General features: G+C 31.6%; 4 protein-coding genes across 4 annotated transcripts; 2 read left to right on the top strand and 2 right to left on the bottom strand.

Annotated features, from left to right (window-relative positions):
• Positions 1 to 1,426: 1,426 nt before the first annotated feature.
• Positions 1,427 to 3,242, bottom strand: BX663DRAFT_539755 (uncharacterized protein). Its single transcript, XM_051530729.1, has 5 exons — positions 2,990 to 3,242; positions 2,497 to 2,556; positions 1,887 to 1,894; positions 1,780 to 1,801; positions 1,427 to 1,684 (listed from the first exon to the last, which is right to left on the bottom strand). The coding sequence occupies exons 1-5, from the start codon at positions 3,057 to 3,059 to the stop codon at positions 1,524 to 1,526; spliced, it is 321 nt and encodes a 106-aa protein (XP_051386966.1). The 5' UTR covers positions 3,060 to 3,242; the 3' UTR covers positions 1,427 to 1,523.
• A 33-nt stretch (positions 3,243 to 3,275) lies between these two features.
• Positions 3,276 to 5,525, top strand: BX663DRAFT_123759 (uncharacterized protein). The gene is made up of 6 exons (XM_051521523.1): positions 3,276 to 3,505; positions 3,571 to 3,665; positions 3,736 to 3,750; positions 3,844 to 4,782; positions 4,852 to 5,034; positions 5,099 to 5,525. Exons 1-6 carry the CDS (start codon positions 3,385 to 3,387, stop codon positions 5,300 to 5,302), a joined length of 1,557 nt encoding a protein of 518 aa, XP_051386965.1. The 5' UTR covers positions 3,276 to 3,384; the 3' UTR covers positions 5,303 to 5,525.
• BX663DRAFT_548077 (cytokine-induced anti-apoptosis inhibitor 1, Fe-S biogenesis-domain-containing protein) lies at positions 5,451 to 6,691 on the bottom strand (the record flags this gene model as incomplete). Its single annotated transcript, XM_051531052.1, has 3 exons — positions 5,451 to 5,755; positions 5,834 to 6,412; positions 6,541 to 6,691. 3 exons carry the CDS (start codon positions 6,689 to 6,691, stop codon positions 5,451 to 5,453), a joined length of 1,035 nt encoding a protein of 344 aa, XP_051386964.1.
• A 2,040-nt stretch (positions 6,692 to 8,731) lies between these two features.
• Positions 8,732 to 14,325, top strand: BX663DRAFT_426330 (P-loop containing nucleoside triphosphate hydrolase protein; the record flags this gene model as incomplete). Its single annotated transcript, XM_051522536.1, has 11 exons — positions 8,732 to 9,104; positions 9,222 to 9,352; positions 9,491 to 9,604; positions 9,683 to 9,805; positions 9,873 to 10,214; positions 10,274 to 10,724; positions 10,785 to 11,408; positions 11,523 to 11,760; positions 11,830 to 12,010; positions 12,085 to 13,111; positions 13,181 to 14,325. 11 exons carry the CDS (start codon positions 8,732 to 8,734, stop codon positions 14,323 to 14,325), a joined length of 4,749 nt encoding a protein of 1,582 aa, XP_051386963.1.
• Positions 14,326 to 15,584: the final 1,259 nt, after the last annotated feature.

Below are 15,584 nucleotides of genomic sequence, written 5' to 3'. Positions count from 1 at the left end.
CAATTACATTTCTTTGAATGGAGGCAAAGCTTATTTTATTAATGTAATAATAGGTTTATGTCATCAAATGCTATCGAGTACTTGCGTTTTGTTTTTGCTTTTTTTTTTTTTTTTTTTTTTTTTTTTTTTTTAATAAATCTTGAAAACCAATACCTCTTGTTGGTTCATAATATCGAGCATTTGGAGTAGCCTAGTTACCCCATCACGAAAAACAGCATTATTTCCAAGAACACATCTCAAAGTTTTAACTAGCAACTGCTATTCCTTTTGTTTCTTTATGTAGCAAGAAAACTTCATCCTACGATGTATAGGGCGTGCAGTACGATGATTTGTTTAAGAATGACTTGGTCTACCCTCTACTTTATGAGTTCTTTTAAAAGTAAAATTTTTTCATGTACAAAATACATAAAGTCTCGACGTTCAGGGTCTACAGTAACGCAACTGCCAACAAGATCCACATGTTGCTATATATATTTATTTCACTCATATGCTGAGTCTGCTCCACCTGAACACTATGTTGTGTTGTGTACCTGCCTTATTTACCTATTCTTTTTCTATCATTATCGCAAACTCCCACACCATTTGTCTGAATCCCTCCTCTAAAACTTAATGCACCTTCCTCTTGTGGTCTAAGCGAAGCGTAGGAAAGTTCATATTCATGGCAGTTGCCCATAGAGCGAGTTTATCACCAGAATAGATGGTGAGTCCAGGAACGATCAAGAATAATTTAGCATAAGTTTTCTGAATCCACCGCCACATAACGGGGGGGGGAGCTCATAATAAACGAAGTGGAAATCAATTAAAGACAGGCATATCTAAATTGTTGAATAAATTGAGCAAACTTAAAAAAAAAAAAGAAGGTCTTAAAATGTTTAATTGGATTTGCTTTCATATAATAATAAATAGTGTTTCTCCGGAATCGATATGATCTCGGATACGACACTAATATAGATGAAAAGAGCATCTATGACAAGATTATAATTAAAGTTAGAAAATTGGACCTTAATCCTGTCAGTTGCTATTATTCTTCTTTCTTTAGGATCAAAGCTTACTTAAAGTTAGCAACAAGAGGAATGATATATTTTACAGATTTCATTTAATATTGTTTCTATACTTACACCTTCGGGCTCATCTTCTCTATTTTAGCTTGATTATTCTCACTTGAATCTCCCACAAGAATATTGACTACATGTCAAGAATGTTTGCCAAATGGCCAAATTATTATATTATTTGTGTATGCTGTATATATTTTAATTCCTTCAATTAACAAAGTGTGTTGTCCGTAGGTATAACAGATATACAGATTCATAGTTCGACAAGTTAAAGTAATCTTGAAGGTGTTGATTGATGAGCTTACGTCTTTCTACAATCAGAACACTAGATCTTTTTTTTTTTTTTTTTTTTTTTTTTTTTTTTTTTTTTTTTTGCAAAAGTCTGGCTTTCGTTTAAAAAAAAAAAAAATCTTGTTAAGACATCTTGTGATATCATCATCTGCAAACGTTCGAAGAAACATATATTTTTAGTTAAAAGAATAAGTTTGCATAATTAAAGTATGTCCAATTTTTACAAAGTCTTCCCAACGTTTGAAGATGCTTTTCTCTACAACCATTACTAGAAATAGATGACTTTACAGACAAAATACGATCACTTGATACCAAAGAACTACCGATAATCATAAAACTTGCTAAAGTACCAGGAAAAAGAATCAATATCTATTTTAGTGGGAGGATAGCAGCTTCGAGAAAAATAAATGGTTATTAAAAAAAAAAAAATTCTTACCAGTAGTAGAGGCTACAAAATACTGATAGAAAAATAATCAATCGTAATAAGTGTAGTGGTTTAGGTGAGCTTTTAAAAAGAAAAGAGAATACAACAAGATAAAATACTTCAGAACCTTTTAATATGTTTATTAAGAATTAAAAGTATATATGTATATATATTTATATATAAAAGTTAAAACGAAATATTGGCATTAAATATTCATATTATGATTACAATATATGTTATCATTATAGTAGTTTTCAATATAGCTAAGACTGCAGAAATAAACTATTATTTATTACATAACAAATATTAAGAGGTTATTCAATAAAGCTTAACATATTTAACTGCACGTTATGCTATTACTCAATATACAAAATTCATTAATAAACATTGTTAAATAAGAGTATATAAATAAACATTTTATTCTTTATGTGATGACAGAGTGTAGACAACCAATTACATGTTGGATTATAATCAGATGTTATATATCCCAGACAGTATAGCAGTAAGTATATATGTATATATATACAAATATCGGCTTAATCTGAGGGGTAATAACATAAGATATAACTTTTATGGTAATGATAGTCATAAGATAAAATAATTGTATCGAATACTTACCCCAGGAATATTGATGGAGAATAGGAATTAATCAATTAGGCATGAAAATATCAAATAAGGAATATAATCTTCCCTGCTTTTTTTTTTTAAAAAAAAAGATCAAGATATTACTATAGCTAGCAGAAAGTTTCTTATTTGGTATTTGAGTGTCTCGACCAATTCTACTAGAATCTATTTTGACACTTGAATTTCCATAAATGCGATAGCATATTTTTTTTTTTTTCACATTAACATAATTTTTTTTTTCAAGTGCAATATCATTTTGAGAGAAGATGTATAATGAGATAATGACAGAAAGAAAGGGAATTTGTGTCCTAAGAAAAGTAAATTCTAAAAATAAAAATAAAAATAAAATCTAGCAAGTGGAAAGGTACCTTCTAAAGAGAAAACCAAACCGTAAAAAATACAAAAGTAATTCCAGAAATTATCTTTAGCCAAATATTAAGAGATAAGAGAAAGAGAAAGTAAAAGAGGAATAATCTGATAATAAGCTTTTTTTAAATACAAATATAATAATGCTAAACAGTTCTACTAAAAGAAAGCACTAAAGCACTATCTAACTGACAAGCTACAGGATCAATGGGTTCAACAGAAATTGTTATACCTGTATGCTTATTGGCAGCAGCAAAAGCAGTCAAGCTTGCTATAACAGCAATGAAGTGAACTCCGAACATATGTCATTATTATCAAAAGAAATAACATATAATAATAATTTTCTGTGTGTCCTTTCTTGCTGATTATTAAATAACATGTGGTATATAAACAAAGAAGGAGTCTTTTTCTGCAATTGTTTTGACAAATTGAATGTAAACATAAAGAATTTATCTGTTAATTGGCTAATAGTTTTCATGGATTACAAAAAAAAAAAAAAAAAAAAAAACTTAAATTTTAAAAAACCCAGTCAATATTTTTTGCTTGGCATTGACGTATATTATCCAATCTAAAATATATGTGGATAAATATTGTTCTTTTCTCTTTTTCTTTATTATATTATATACAATGGAAAAGCCAACTAACAATAAAGCTGAATACGTTGCTGTTCCTACCAGTGATGTTGATCAGGAAGCTGGTTTACCTGCTTATGAGGAACATCAATTAATGACTCAAAACTCTCCAAGACGTAAAATAAATAGCTTTTATTTTTATTCTTTATAGAATTATACAATACTAATGCATGTTATATAGGTTGTAAACGTTTTGGTTTATTATTCATTGGGGGTGCAATCGCTCTTTTGGGTTTGACTCACCTCTGTGGCGGTCCTGCTATGAAAGCATTTTCTGTAAGCTCTTTTTATAATAATAATTAATTTTACGTAGTACTAATTTATAAATAATCATTATAAATTATAGGAAAAATATGATTTGGTAAAATAGCATAAAGATAGAAAAAAGAATAAAAATTAGAAGAAATATTAATATTAATCTTTTTTTTATCATTATATATCATGTTTTATTTAGGAATTACGTCCTCAAGATGCTCCTGAACCCTGTACTTTAAATCATTTTGAGCCTTATCAGGAATTGAAACAACATTTGCAAAATTTGGAAGATACTTATATTATTCCTGAAGAAAATTACCGGAATCTTCGTACTTTGGATCAACCTGAACATCATGGCTATCATATGAATCAGGAAGACTACCCACATCATCCTCATCATCCTCATCATCCTCATCATAAGGATCAACCTAAAGATGATGAGCCTGCCACTATGGAAGAGCCTCAACACCACCACCACCATCATCATGGCCATAAGGGCCATCCTCATCATCATAATAATGCTCAAGTGCTTCCCGAAGGCCTTAGTCTTGCTAAAATTGAAGGCAGGCCTCGTCATCATCATCCTCATGGTCACCCATCAGAGCCCTTCTGTAAGATGGATGAACTCGAAGCTACTTCTACCGTCTTTTTATTTTCACCCGAGAAGTTTGCTCGCGCTGGTCTTTTCTTAGATGGTCATTTCTCTTTTGGCAGTCATGTTCGTCTTTCAAAGTCTGTTGATAAGTCTCTTGAAGATATCAAGGTGAATGTTACTCTTTACAGTGGTCGTAATGAACTTCAAAAGGAGGTCAAGATTTCTGCCTTTGATCATAAAGGACAATATGCTGTTCAAGTTGAACGGGGTCGCTTCCATAATATATTGGATAGAGAGATTCAAAGATATGAAGAAGAAGACTCTGATCGTCCAGAGAAGCCTCCTCATCACCCTGATGAAGACAAAAAAGAAAACTGTCTTCTTTATAATGTTGATATTGTCTTCCCTGCCAATCTTAAATATTATGAAGATCTCGAACTCAAAGTTAGAGAAGCTCGTCGTATTACTGGTAGCGAAGGTCTTGAAGAAATTGAATTTGGTACTCTTAAGGCAGGTCTTGACCGTGGTGCAATCAAGTTTGACGTAAGCGTTATTATTATTATTTTAAACATTTTTTTTTTAACCTAACCTTTTTATTTTATTTTATTTTAGAGCTTAAAAGCCAAAAAATTATTATTGGGTGTACTTCGTGGTGTAGTTATGGGTACTTACCAACCAAGTGAGAGATTTGCTGCAGGTACTGTTCATGGTGCTACTAAGGTTAACATTGAACCTACTAGTGATAAGATTAATATTACTGCCTCCTCTACTTTTGGTCCAGCTAGTGTTGACATTGTAAGTTATATAGATAAACATATAGTGTTGGTTTTCACTCTAACATTTTAATTCATTATATTAGCCTGCTGATAGCTATGAGGGTGACTTTACCTTGTTTAATCTTCTCGGTGAGCCTTCAACTATTCAAGCTCCTAATCCTGAAGATATCCATGTTACCATGTACAGACCTCATCTTAAGTCTGGTTACTATAAGAAAGAACATACCGGCTCTCGTATCATTGTTGCTGCTAAAATTCATGGCGGTGAAAGACTTTCTTTCAACTAAGAAAAAATAAGAAATTTATTATTATTGTTATTAAATTGTTGATAAAAAATACATTTATTTTTTATTATCCTTTCTTTAATTTTATTATTATTATCAATTAATAATTATCTATAGTCAATATTTACACATGTAAAAAAAAATATATTTTTTAAAAATCGTCAATATCATCAACTTCAAACATGCCACCTAATTTAATTTTATCTCCTTCATTAAAAGCAGGCATACCCATATAAGGACATGTAGAACATCTAAAGGCATCACCTAAAGAGCAACTACCACAACCTGAGTTTGCTTTAGGTGTAGGATCTACTTCGATGACTTCTTCCTGTATATCATCCATAAGGTCTAGAGCCACTACATTGCCATCCTCTTCTTCGTCTCCTTCTTCACGACCACAAGTACAGCCCTTACATGCTTTACGCTTTCCATCTGATAAGTCACAATCATCAGGTCCTAAATAAATTATATTATATTTAAAAAAAAAAAAAAAATTAGATTACTAATCTGAATTATAACAATAGCTTAACTTACGTGTTAAAGATTCTTTACTAGGCTTAATTTTATCTTGTTCATCTAGTAAAGCATCTTCATCTTCTAATTCCATATTATTATTCTCATCATCATTTGTATGAATTAACCAAATATTTTTTTTCTTTTCAGCTGATGATGTTGTTGTTGTATTATTTTTCTTTTTAAAATTTAAGGAAATCTTTTGTCCCACATTATAAGAGGGTTTTCTTGCATGAATTTCTGTCATTGCAAATTTACCAGAGAGACGTGTAACGATAGCCTGATCGATTTTCTTCTCAGGGACACCCCAAAGTTGAAAGAAAGAAAGTAATTGATGATCTGCAATAGGTGTTGTTTCCTTTACAGCCACATCCACAAAACCAGCTAACTTCAAAAGAGAAACGATTTCATCTTCTTTACGAGAGATAGGACAGACTGTATTACTTAACTCCTCTAATAAAACAGATTCTTTTAATACTAATTGACCCTCATTCTTAAGAGTTGCCAAGTAGCGTGAAAAGATGACGGGAGTATGAGTTGAAACGGTAGGTAAAAATAAATTGGAATAGATTCGATCAAGACTATTGTTGCGAAGGGGAGCTTTTACAAAAAAAAAAAAAAAAAAAAAAAAGAAAGGGTAAGTCAGGATATGAATTTATTGTATATATGTATATACATGTGTGTATATATATGTGTGTGTATCACTTTTTATTTTATTTTATTTTTACCATTGGCTACTCTATCAATCACTTCAAATAGTACTTTGCCAGCTGGACCTACTTTTTCTTCAGTTTCTTTTTTAACTTTGACAAAATCATTTTCATTTACTGTCATAGGTGCTGTAAATAGAATAGCTTCATTTTGCAATGCTTCAACCATTTCTTTTTTACTTTATTTATTTTAATGTATATGAGGATAAAGAGTAGGGGGAAAGGTATAGAATGTAGGTGCTATCAAAAATAAAAATAAAAAAATAAAAAGAGGGAAAATTTTTAATGAAATTTGATTTATACTCATTTCCAAAATTCTCGGTGATGCTTTTTACAACTCCCCGAAATCAACTACCGCCATCCAATAGTAACATATTATTTGACTCCATGAAACTTGGATTTGTTTGTTAAATCTGACAAGCTGGATTTGTCAGCATTCATTTATTTGTAAGCAATAAATATATATATATATATATATTTGTATATATAAATATTCATTAATCTTTAAAGAATTATATATCCATACTATATATGAATATATGTTATGACATGTAGTGAAATTACTCCTCTATCATTGTCCATTACAATAAAAAAAAAAGATCTGCTAAATAGATTTGTATAACTTGTAAATTTTAGTAATAGTTGACTTGGGAAGATAGCAGGTAGAATAAGTACCTTTTTTTTTATTCAACTATAAATTATTATACTGTACGTAAAAAAGAATTTTCTTTTCTTACTATTTAATATTTATATAAAAAAAATGCTTTTCTGTATTTTATAGTAATAGGTTAATTGAGTAGGCACTTCTGATTGCATTCTGTTATAAAGAAAGCATATCTTCTTTTCAAGAGACTATTTTACATCATAGTTAGATTATTTATATTTGAGAGAAAGAGTTGGTTGCCGTTATTATGCATTGATTGTATATATTTGATGACTTGATCTACTTTTAAATTAAAAATTTTCAGGAACCAAAAGATAACTTTATTTTCTTTTTATCTAGCGCAAACATGAATGATATTGAAAGTGTCTTTACTCTTTTATATACTGTTTTCCCATGTTTTACGTTTTTTTTTTTTTTTTTTTTTTTTTTTTTTTTTTTTTTGAAACATAATTTACAATAAATGCTAAACTTTTCAAAATTTTGCTATATTCTAATTGGTTCATAGGGTAAAGATTATCTTTCTTATATATAAAGCCTAACTGATGGATAAAAAAAAACCCCCCCATTCAGTATATATAATAGATGAATATCCATACACTACATGAGTGTGCCATTTTTCTTGTTGTTGTTGTTGTTTTTTCTGACAGAAATCTAGGATATTAAATCTTCTGACATATACACATTTGTATATATCTTTTTAGAGATAGGAATAGAATGCTCATAAAATCTGATCTCAAGATAAGAATTAACAAATCATAATCAAAATAAACTTACTTTATTAACAAAGATCTATTTCATTTAAATATAGAGCCCCTTAAGGGATCACCATGGAAACTTAAAAAAAAGGGGTTCAAAAAAAATAAAATAAAATAAAATAAGAAACTAAACTGTCCAAAATCCTAATAATGTTCACCAACAAATAAAAATATTCATAAAAAAATTGACTGACTGGGATTAATATAATAACAAATAAAGCGATAAAATCGTTGTTACTATTTCCCCCCTTCTTTTTTAATAATCATTATAGAAGAATTTTTTTTTTATAAAAAGTTTTATTCTTTATTCGTCTTGTAAATTGAATATTAACTAGATTGGTAAGTAAAGACGGATTATTACATTTTGAAATTTATAAATAAAAAGGATAAGTTGGATTGGAAAGATAAAATAAATGAAAAGAAAAGAATTAGTAAAAAGTGAAAAAAAAAATAAATAAATTGGCTGTCCTTCCAACACGTCAACTACTCCTTCAGACGCGAAGCCAATTACGAACCAATAATAAAAACGCTGGTTCACAAAAAAAATAAAAAATAAAAAAAAAATAAAAAAAAATAAAATAAAACAAAACAAATTTTTTTTTTCTTTATTAATTCTCTTTTATTATATTGATTTAGGAGAGATTTCCGTTTCCCAATTTATTATTATTATTATTTTTTCTTTTTAAAAAAAAAAAGATTGGAAGCAAATTAGAAATAAAAAAAAGAAAAGGGAACATAATAGGAAAATCTTTGAATTAACCGGAGACTTCTTGTCACGAATATACAACAGATGTCACAACAAAGGGATGTTTATCAAAACTTCATGTCTAATCCAGTTTATTTAATGAATAATCCTAATCAGGCTCAGCAACAGCCTCAAGGTAATAGGATGGCTTTACAGTCTGGACAGAACTTTGGTCAACAATCTGTTGATCCTAATTTTTATTACCAGCAACAGCAGTTTAACCAACAGCCGCAGCCATCTCAAATGATGCATCAACAACATCTACCTAATCAAGCTTCTCCTCAAATGTTCCAACAACAACAACAACAACAACAATTCAATTACCTAAGAGCACAGCAGCCACAATCACAGCAGCCACAACAACCGCAACAGCAGCCACAGCAGCAACCACAACAGCAAATGAATTTCAATATGATGGGTGGATTTAATAATTATTCACAGCAGCAACAACGACAACCACAAAACGCATCCCCCATGTCAATGAATACATCTATCATGAATAGGCCATCTCTTCCTCAGCAGCAATCACCACAAGGAGGTATGCCTAATATGATGTATCAAAATCCAATGATGAATCATCCAGGGTTACAGCAACAGCAACAAATGCCACGTCAACAGCAACAACAACAGCAACAGCAACAACAACAACAACAACAACAACAACAAGTGCCTCCTCAACAACAGCAAGCTATAAGGCCTCCTAATTCACAATTCATGAATACGTATCCCAACCAACATCAGCAATTACTTCAGTCACGCTCACTTCCTAATGGTTATCCTATCATGCAACCATTACCTCCCCAGCAGTTACAACAACTCTCTCCCCAGCAATTGCAAGCTTATCAGCAGCAAATACAACGTCAACAACAAATGCAACGTCAACAACAAATGATGTTACAACCAGGCTTTGATCCTCGCGTGCAACAATTGCCGCCTCATCAACAGTTAATGATGCAACAGATGCAATATCAACTTCATATGCAACAATCACAACAGCAGTATCATCAACAAATGTACCAACAACAACATCAAATGCCAGAACGTCCAAAACGTCCTGTAAGAAACGCGGCCAAGAAAAAACGCGCTTATGATTTATCTTCAGAGGATGAAGAGGATTTTGTAAAGTATTAATTTGTATCTATAATTACGTGTTTATAAATCTCATTATTATTATTATTATAATTAGGATCTTGAATCCGAAGAATCGGATGGACGCGATAGTGAATTTGAAGATAGTGATGAAGAAAGGCGCCCAAAGAAAAAACAGACATCTGCAGAAGCAGATGAACCTGTTATGATTCCAATGGGCACTAAAGTTTTTGAAAGAATTTTAGATTATAGAAAGAATGAAGAAACAGGAGAAGAAGAATTACTAATTAAATACAAGAATACTAGTTTCCTTCATGTTGAATGGGTTCCTGTTGAACAAGTTGAAGGTGAACATTTGGGTAAACATCGTGTTAAGAAGTTTTTACAGAAATATCATCAAGATGGAAACAAAGGTGAAGATTTTTCTGAATATCTAAAGGTAAACCACCTTTTATATATAATTGTGTTTGTCTCATTGTACTTATCTTGCTAAAATAGATTGAACGTATTATTGATGATGGTGAATTAGAGGATCCATCTACAGGCGAGCGAAAAATATATTATCTTGTAAAATGGAATTCTACATTTTACGATGCATCTACCTGGGAGACAGAAGAAGATGTTCGCAAAGTAAATGGCATTTCACTTGATGAGTTTTTGGCCAGAAAACAAATACCTCCTGAAAAGTTAGCTCCTCCCCCACCTCGTCCTGATGCAACTCGATTTATTGAATACGCTGATTCACCACCCTATAAATATGGCAACAAATTGCGTCCTTATCAGCTTGAAGGTTTAAATTGGTTAAGATTTTGTTACTACACTTTCAGATCCTGTATTTTAGCGGATGAAATGGGTTTGGGTAAAACAGTTCAATCAGTCGCGCTATTAAACGATATTTACAATACAATTCGTATTCGTGGCCCGTTTTTAATCGTTGCTCCTCTTTCAAGTATGGCACTATTTTTATAATATAACTCTATACTTGATAACTAATATTTTGTTGAAATAGCTATTCCTCACTGGACTCGTGCTTTTAAAGCTTGGACAGATTTAAATGTCGTTGATTTTCGTGGTAGCACATTGGCTCGTAATTTGATTATAGAGACCGAATTTTATTATCAAGATCTAGAAGGAAAACCTGTCCCAAACAAATTTAAATTTGATGTCCTTATAACGACATATGAAATGGCCTCCGCCAGTGCTATGACCTTAAGAGATATTCCTTGGCGTTGTGGTGTCTTTGATGAAGCACATCGTCTTAAAAACAAAAACTCCAAAGTACTGGAAGTTCTGAAAACATTTTATATGGATCATAAATTGTTATTAACGGGTACACCATTACAAAACAATTTGGGTGAATTATTCAGTTTACTAAACTTTATGCAGCCTGATGTCTTTAATGATGAAGACCGATTCTTTGCTGAATATGGTTCATTAAACTCTGCTCAAGAAGTAGAAAAGTTACAGTTTTTATTAAAACCAATTATGTTGAGACGTTTTAAGGAAGATGTAGAAAAGACTATTCCTGTTAAAGAAGAAACGGTAATTGAAGTTGAATTAACCAATCCTCAAAAGAAATGGTATCGTGCTATACTTGAGAAAAATTTCAGCTTTTTAAGAAAAGGATCAAAATGTAAAGTTTTTTTTTTTTTTTTTTTTTTTTTTTTTTTTTTTTGAAGAAATGATTTTTTGAAAGAAAAAAAAATAACACATGTATTTAACACATCTTTTTTTTTTAATACTATAGCTAATAAGGATATGCCTCATCTTCGTAATATTATGATGCAACTTCGTAAATGTTGTATACATCCATATCTTCTTGAAGGTGCTGAAGATGTTATAGTAAGTGAATGTAATGCTACTGGACCTCAAGAGCAGTTTAACTGTCTTGTTCAATCTTCCGGTAAATTGGTTCTTATCGATAAGCTTTTGAAGAAGTTAATTCAAGGTAATCATAAGGTGTTGATATTTTCTCAGTTTACAAGGTAATTTAAAAGAATATATCTATAAATTATATACTAGATTTATATTCATCTTTTTTATTTTATTTTTAGTTGTTTGGATATTCTTGCAGATTATCTTCGTGGTAGAAATTATGCTTATGAACGTATTGATGGCAGTATCCCAGGTGATCAACGTCAAGCAGCTATTGACAGATTTTCTACTCTTCCTATTGAAGAATCTTTTGTCTTTTTACTTTGTACAAGAGCAGGTGGTGTTGGCATCAATTTAACGGTAAGTGAAATCATTAAATAAATACTATATCTAATGAACTATTTTTATTTATTTATTTATTTATTTTTGTGCAGGCTGCGGATACTTGTATTATTTTTGACAGTGATTGGAATCCCCAGAATGATCTTCAAGCACAAGCCAGATGCCATCGTATTGGACAAACGAAGCCAGTTCAAATTTATCGTTTGATTTGTGCAAATACATATGAAAAGGATATGTTTGATCGTGCTGGTATGAAGCTTGGCCTTGATAAGGCTGTTATGGGAACTCATGACGATGGTAGCACCAATAAGACTGCTGAATTAAATAGAAAAGAAATCGAAGATCTCTTGAAAAAGGGTGCTTATGGTGCCATGTTAGATGATGAAGCTAGTACAAAGTTTTGTGAAGAAGATATTGACCAAATTCTTGAGCGTCGTACAACTGTTATTCGACATGAGGGTAATGAAAAAGGCTCCGTCTTTTCCAAGGCCACTTTTTCTACTGCTGATGAAGATAATGCAGGTGTTGATTTAGATGATCCCGATTTCTGGGAAAAATGGGCTGCTAAAGCGCAAATTGATACTACAGAAACACGTGAGGAAAATCCGCTGATTGTTTCTATGCCTCGTAGAAGACGTCAAGTACAACGATTTGGCTCTCGACCTATAGATGGATCTTATTCATCCAACGATAATGCAGATGACTCGGATGCTTATGAAGATGAAATGGAGTCAAAATCCCGTCGTGGTCGTGATCAGGCTCGTCCTTGGACACTTTCAGAAAAAACTAAATACGAACGTAAATTGATGATTTATGGCTATGGTAGATGGGATTTAATGGCTACTCATTTCCCTCGTCGTTCTGAAAAAGATTTGAAGGCTGTAACAAGAGCTTTAATGCGAAAAGTACTTCCTATTATAAAGAATGTGAAGAAGGTGACAGAAGAAGATCGTAAATTGATCGAAGATATCGAGACTATTTTAGCTAATGATGCTAGTGATGAAGTTAAGAAAAATGATTCCATTCCTTATTCTGGTGCCACTAAGAAGCAAATTACTGAATTCAAATCTTTCTTGCTTCAGGCACCTGAAGATTATATCGAACATATTGAAAGAAAAGGTAAAAAAAAAAAAAAATAGAAAAGAAAAAAAAAGTATCACTAATTATTTATATACTTATTTTTTATAGGTCGTAATTTCTTACTTCGTATTCAAATGCTTTATTTAATTCGAGATAGAATTGTACCGACAGATTGGGAAGAAGCTAAAGTTTTAGAAATCCCTAAAGTGACTGGATCGCCACCAGCTAAATGGTGGGGCGAAGATGAAGATCGTTGCTTGTTGTTGGGTATTTGCAAACATGGTTATCAACAATATCTTGCAATGCGTAATGATCCTGAGTTCTGCTTTTATGGTAGAAAATATGATGATAGTCTCTCTGGTGGTTTGGAAGATGATGATACCAATACCAACGATAAGAATGATGATGCAGATAGCAGTCGACAAACTTCGATGGAGCCTGTAAAATCACCTAATAGGATGTCGAAAAGAACATTTGGTAAAAAAGATGAAGATAGTGACTATGAAGATAGAAAGGATGATGATGAATCCACTGATGATGAAGAATATGAAATCAAACCTAAAATATATATTTGGCCTTCTAAAGCTGATATTGGTATGCGTCTTCGTCGTATTATTGCTGCATTCTTAAGAGAAAAGGCAAGCAGCACACGTAAACGTAGACTCCAAGGTCGACAACAACGTCAAAAAGATACACGTGCTCCTCCAAGACAAAGAGCTAGAGCAGGTGATGCTAATCGCTGGACAAAGAAAAACAAGAGTGATTTCATCAAGACACTTATGTCATTTGGTGTTGAACGTGATAATGATGACTTTAAATGGGATCGTTTTAAAGAAATTGCGGGACTTGATAAAAAATCGGACGAAGCACTTACACTTCATTATAAAGAGACTTATGCTGCCTGTGAAGAAGCTGTAAAACGTCATTTAGCTGAAAATGATAATTCGGCCACTGTTTCTTCTGCTTCTGCTGTTACTGCTGCTGCTGCTGTAGGAGGAGCAGATATAGATACACCTGCTTCATCACCTAAAGATACTGCGGATGCTGCTAGCCGCGAATCGAGTATGGAGCCCAACGATAATAATGAAAATAGCGATTTAATTCCTTATGATAAGGCTCGCCGTTCTTTAAAACGTATTGAACAAATGAATGCCATTCGTGAAAAGGTTCTAGTTCATCCTGACTTGGATATTATATTAACTAAAGCAAGAAAAACTTCAGGTCTACCAAGGTACATTTATAGTTTATATTAATTTTTTTTTAATTATTACCTAATTACTCTTTTTTTATACATAAAAATATTAGCTGGTGGGAGGTACCTAAACATGATAAAGCTTTATTAGAAGGCATTTGTAAACACGGTATTGGCCGTAATGATTTAATCATTGATGATCCTGATTTACCATTTTATCATGTTAAACAAGCTCTTACAGAAAACATAGAGGAAGAAGAAGAAGAGGAAGAAGAAGAAGAAAGAGGAGGAGGAGACTCAAACAATTCAAAGTTTGTCTGGCCAAGAGATCTTGTTATCTCTCGTCGCATAGCTTCACTTTGCGAACTGGTATTAAATCCCAAGCCACTAGCTATTCGACAAAGCAGAAAACGTACTTTAGAGACTACACATCATGAAGATCCTGTAAAGAAATTAAGAGAAGATAAAAAAGATAGAGATGATCAGACGGTAATGAATGATTTAATTGATGAGGAAGTTTATGACGATGCTGATGTAGAGGATGAGGAAAATCCACAACAATCGATCCATGCTGCTGATATTGATTTAAATGGAGTATTCCAACAAGAGAAAGGAAACATGCATCCTGATATAAAAGAACCTGTTACAATAGGTGAGACTACTATGGAAGAAATACAAGAAGCTGAATATCAACCAAATGAGATACGATCAGAAGAAACTAATAATAATAATGATAATAATAATAATAATTTCAAAACAGAAGCTGACGACTCTGTTATGAAAGAAGAAGAAGAAGAAGTCTAATCTCATATTTCTTATATTTTGTCTCAACTTCACCATGTAATATAGATATTAATGTATACTCCCATTTTATCACCTTTTGTTTATTCTATTGTTTTTCCCTTTCTTTCTTACCTCTTTCTTTTTTTTTAATTAAACAAGTCTATTTTATTGATATACATATAATAATAATCGATATTTGTTGTACAAGAGATAATGAAAAGAAAAATAGTTAGAATGAGTTTCTTCTTTCATTGAAAGATAAGAATAAAAAAAATGATACTCTTGTTGTTGTCTTTTATTAATCTTTTCTATGACAAGAGTTGTGAATGTTGCTTCTTTTTTTTTTTTAACTACGCTCAAAGAATAAAGATGATAGCGAAATACCATATGTTTTCAGGGATTTGCCTTTATGAACAGCTTCATTGGCTTCTTGAATAAGATTAGATAAAATATCAGAAGTTCTATCAAACTGCTGCTGCTGCTGGTTATCTTCTTCATCTGATAACGAAAATAATAATAAAAGGCGTTAAGAAACTT

The sequence above is a fragment of the Cokeromyces recurvatus genome, assembly GCF_025118155.1.
Source record: "Cokeromyces recurvatus strain NRRL 2243 chromosome Unknown BX663scaffold_2, whole genome shotgun sequence".
Taxonomy (NCBI): Eukaryota; Fungi; Mucoromycota; class Mucoromycetes; order Mucorales; family Mucoraceae; genus Cokeromyces; species Cokeromyces recurvatus.
This window is presented reverse-complemented; position numbering and strand designations above follow the sequence as displayed.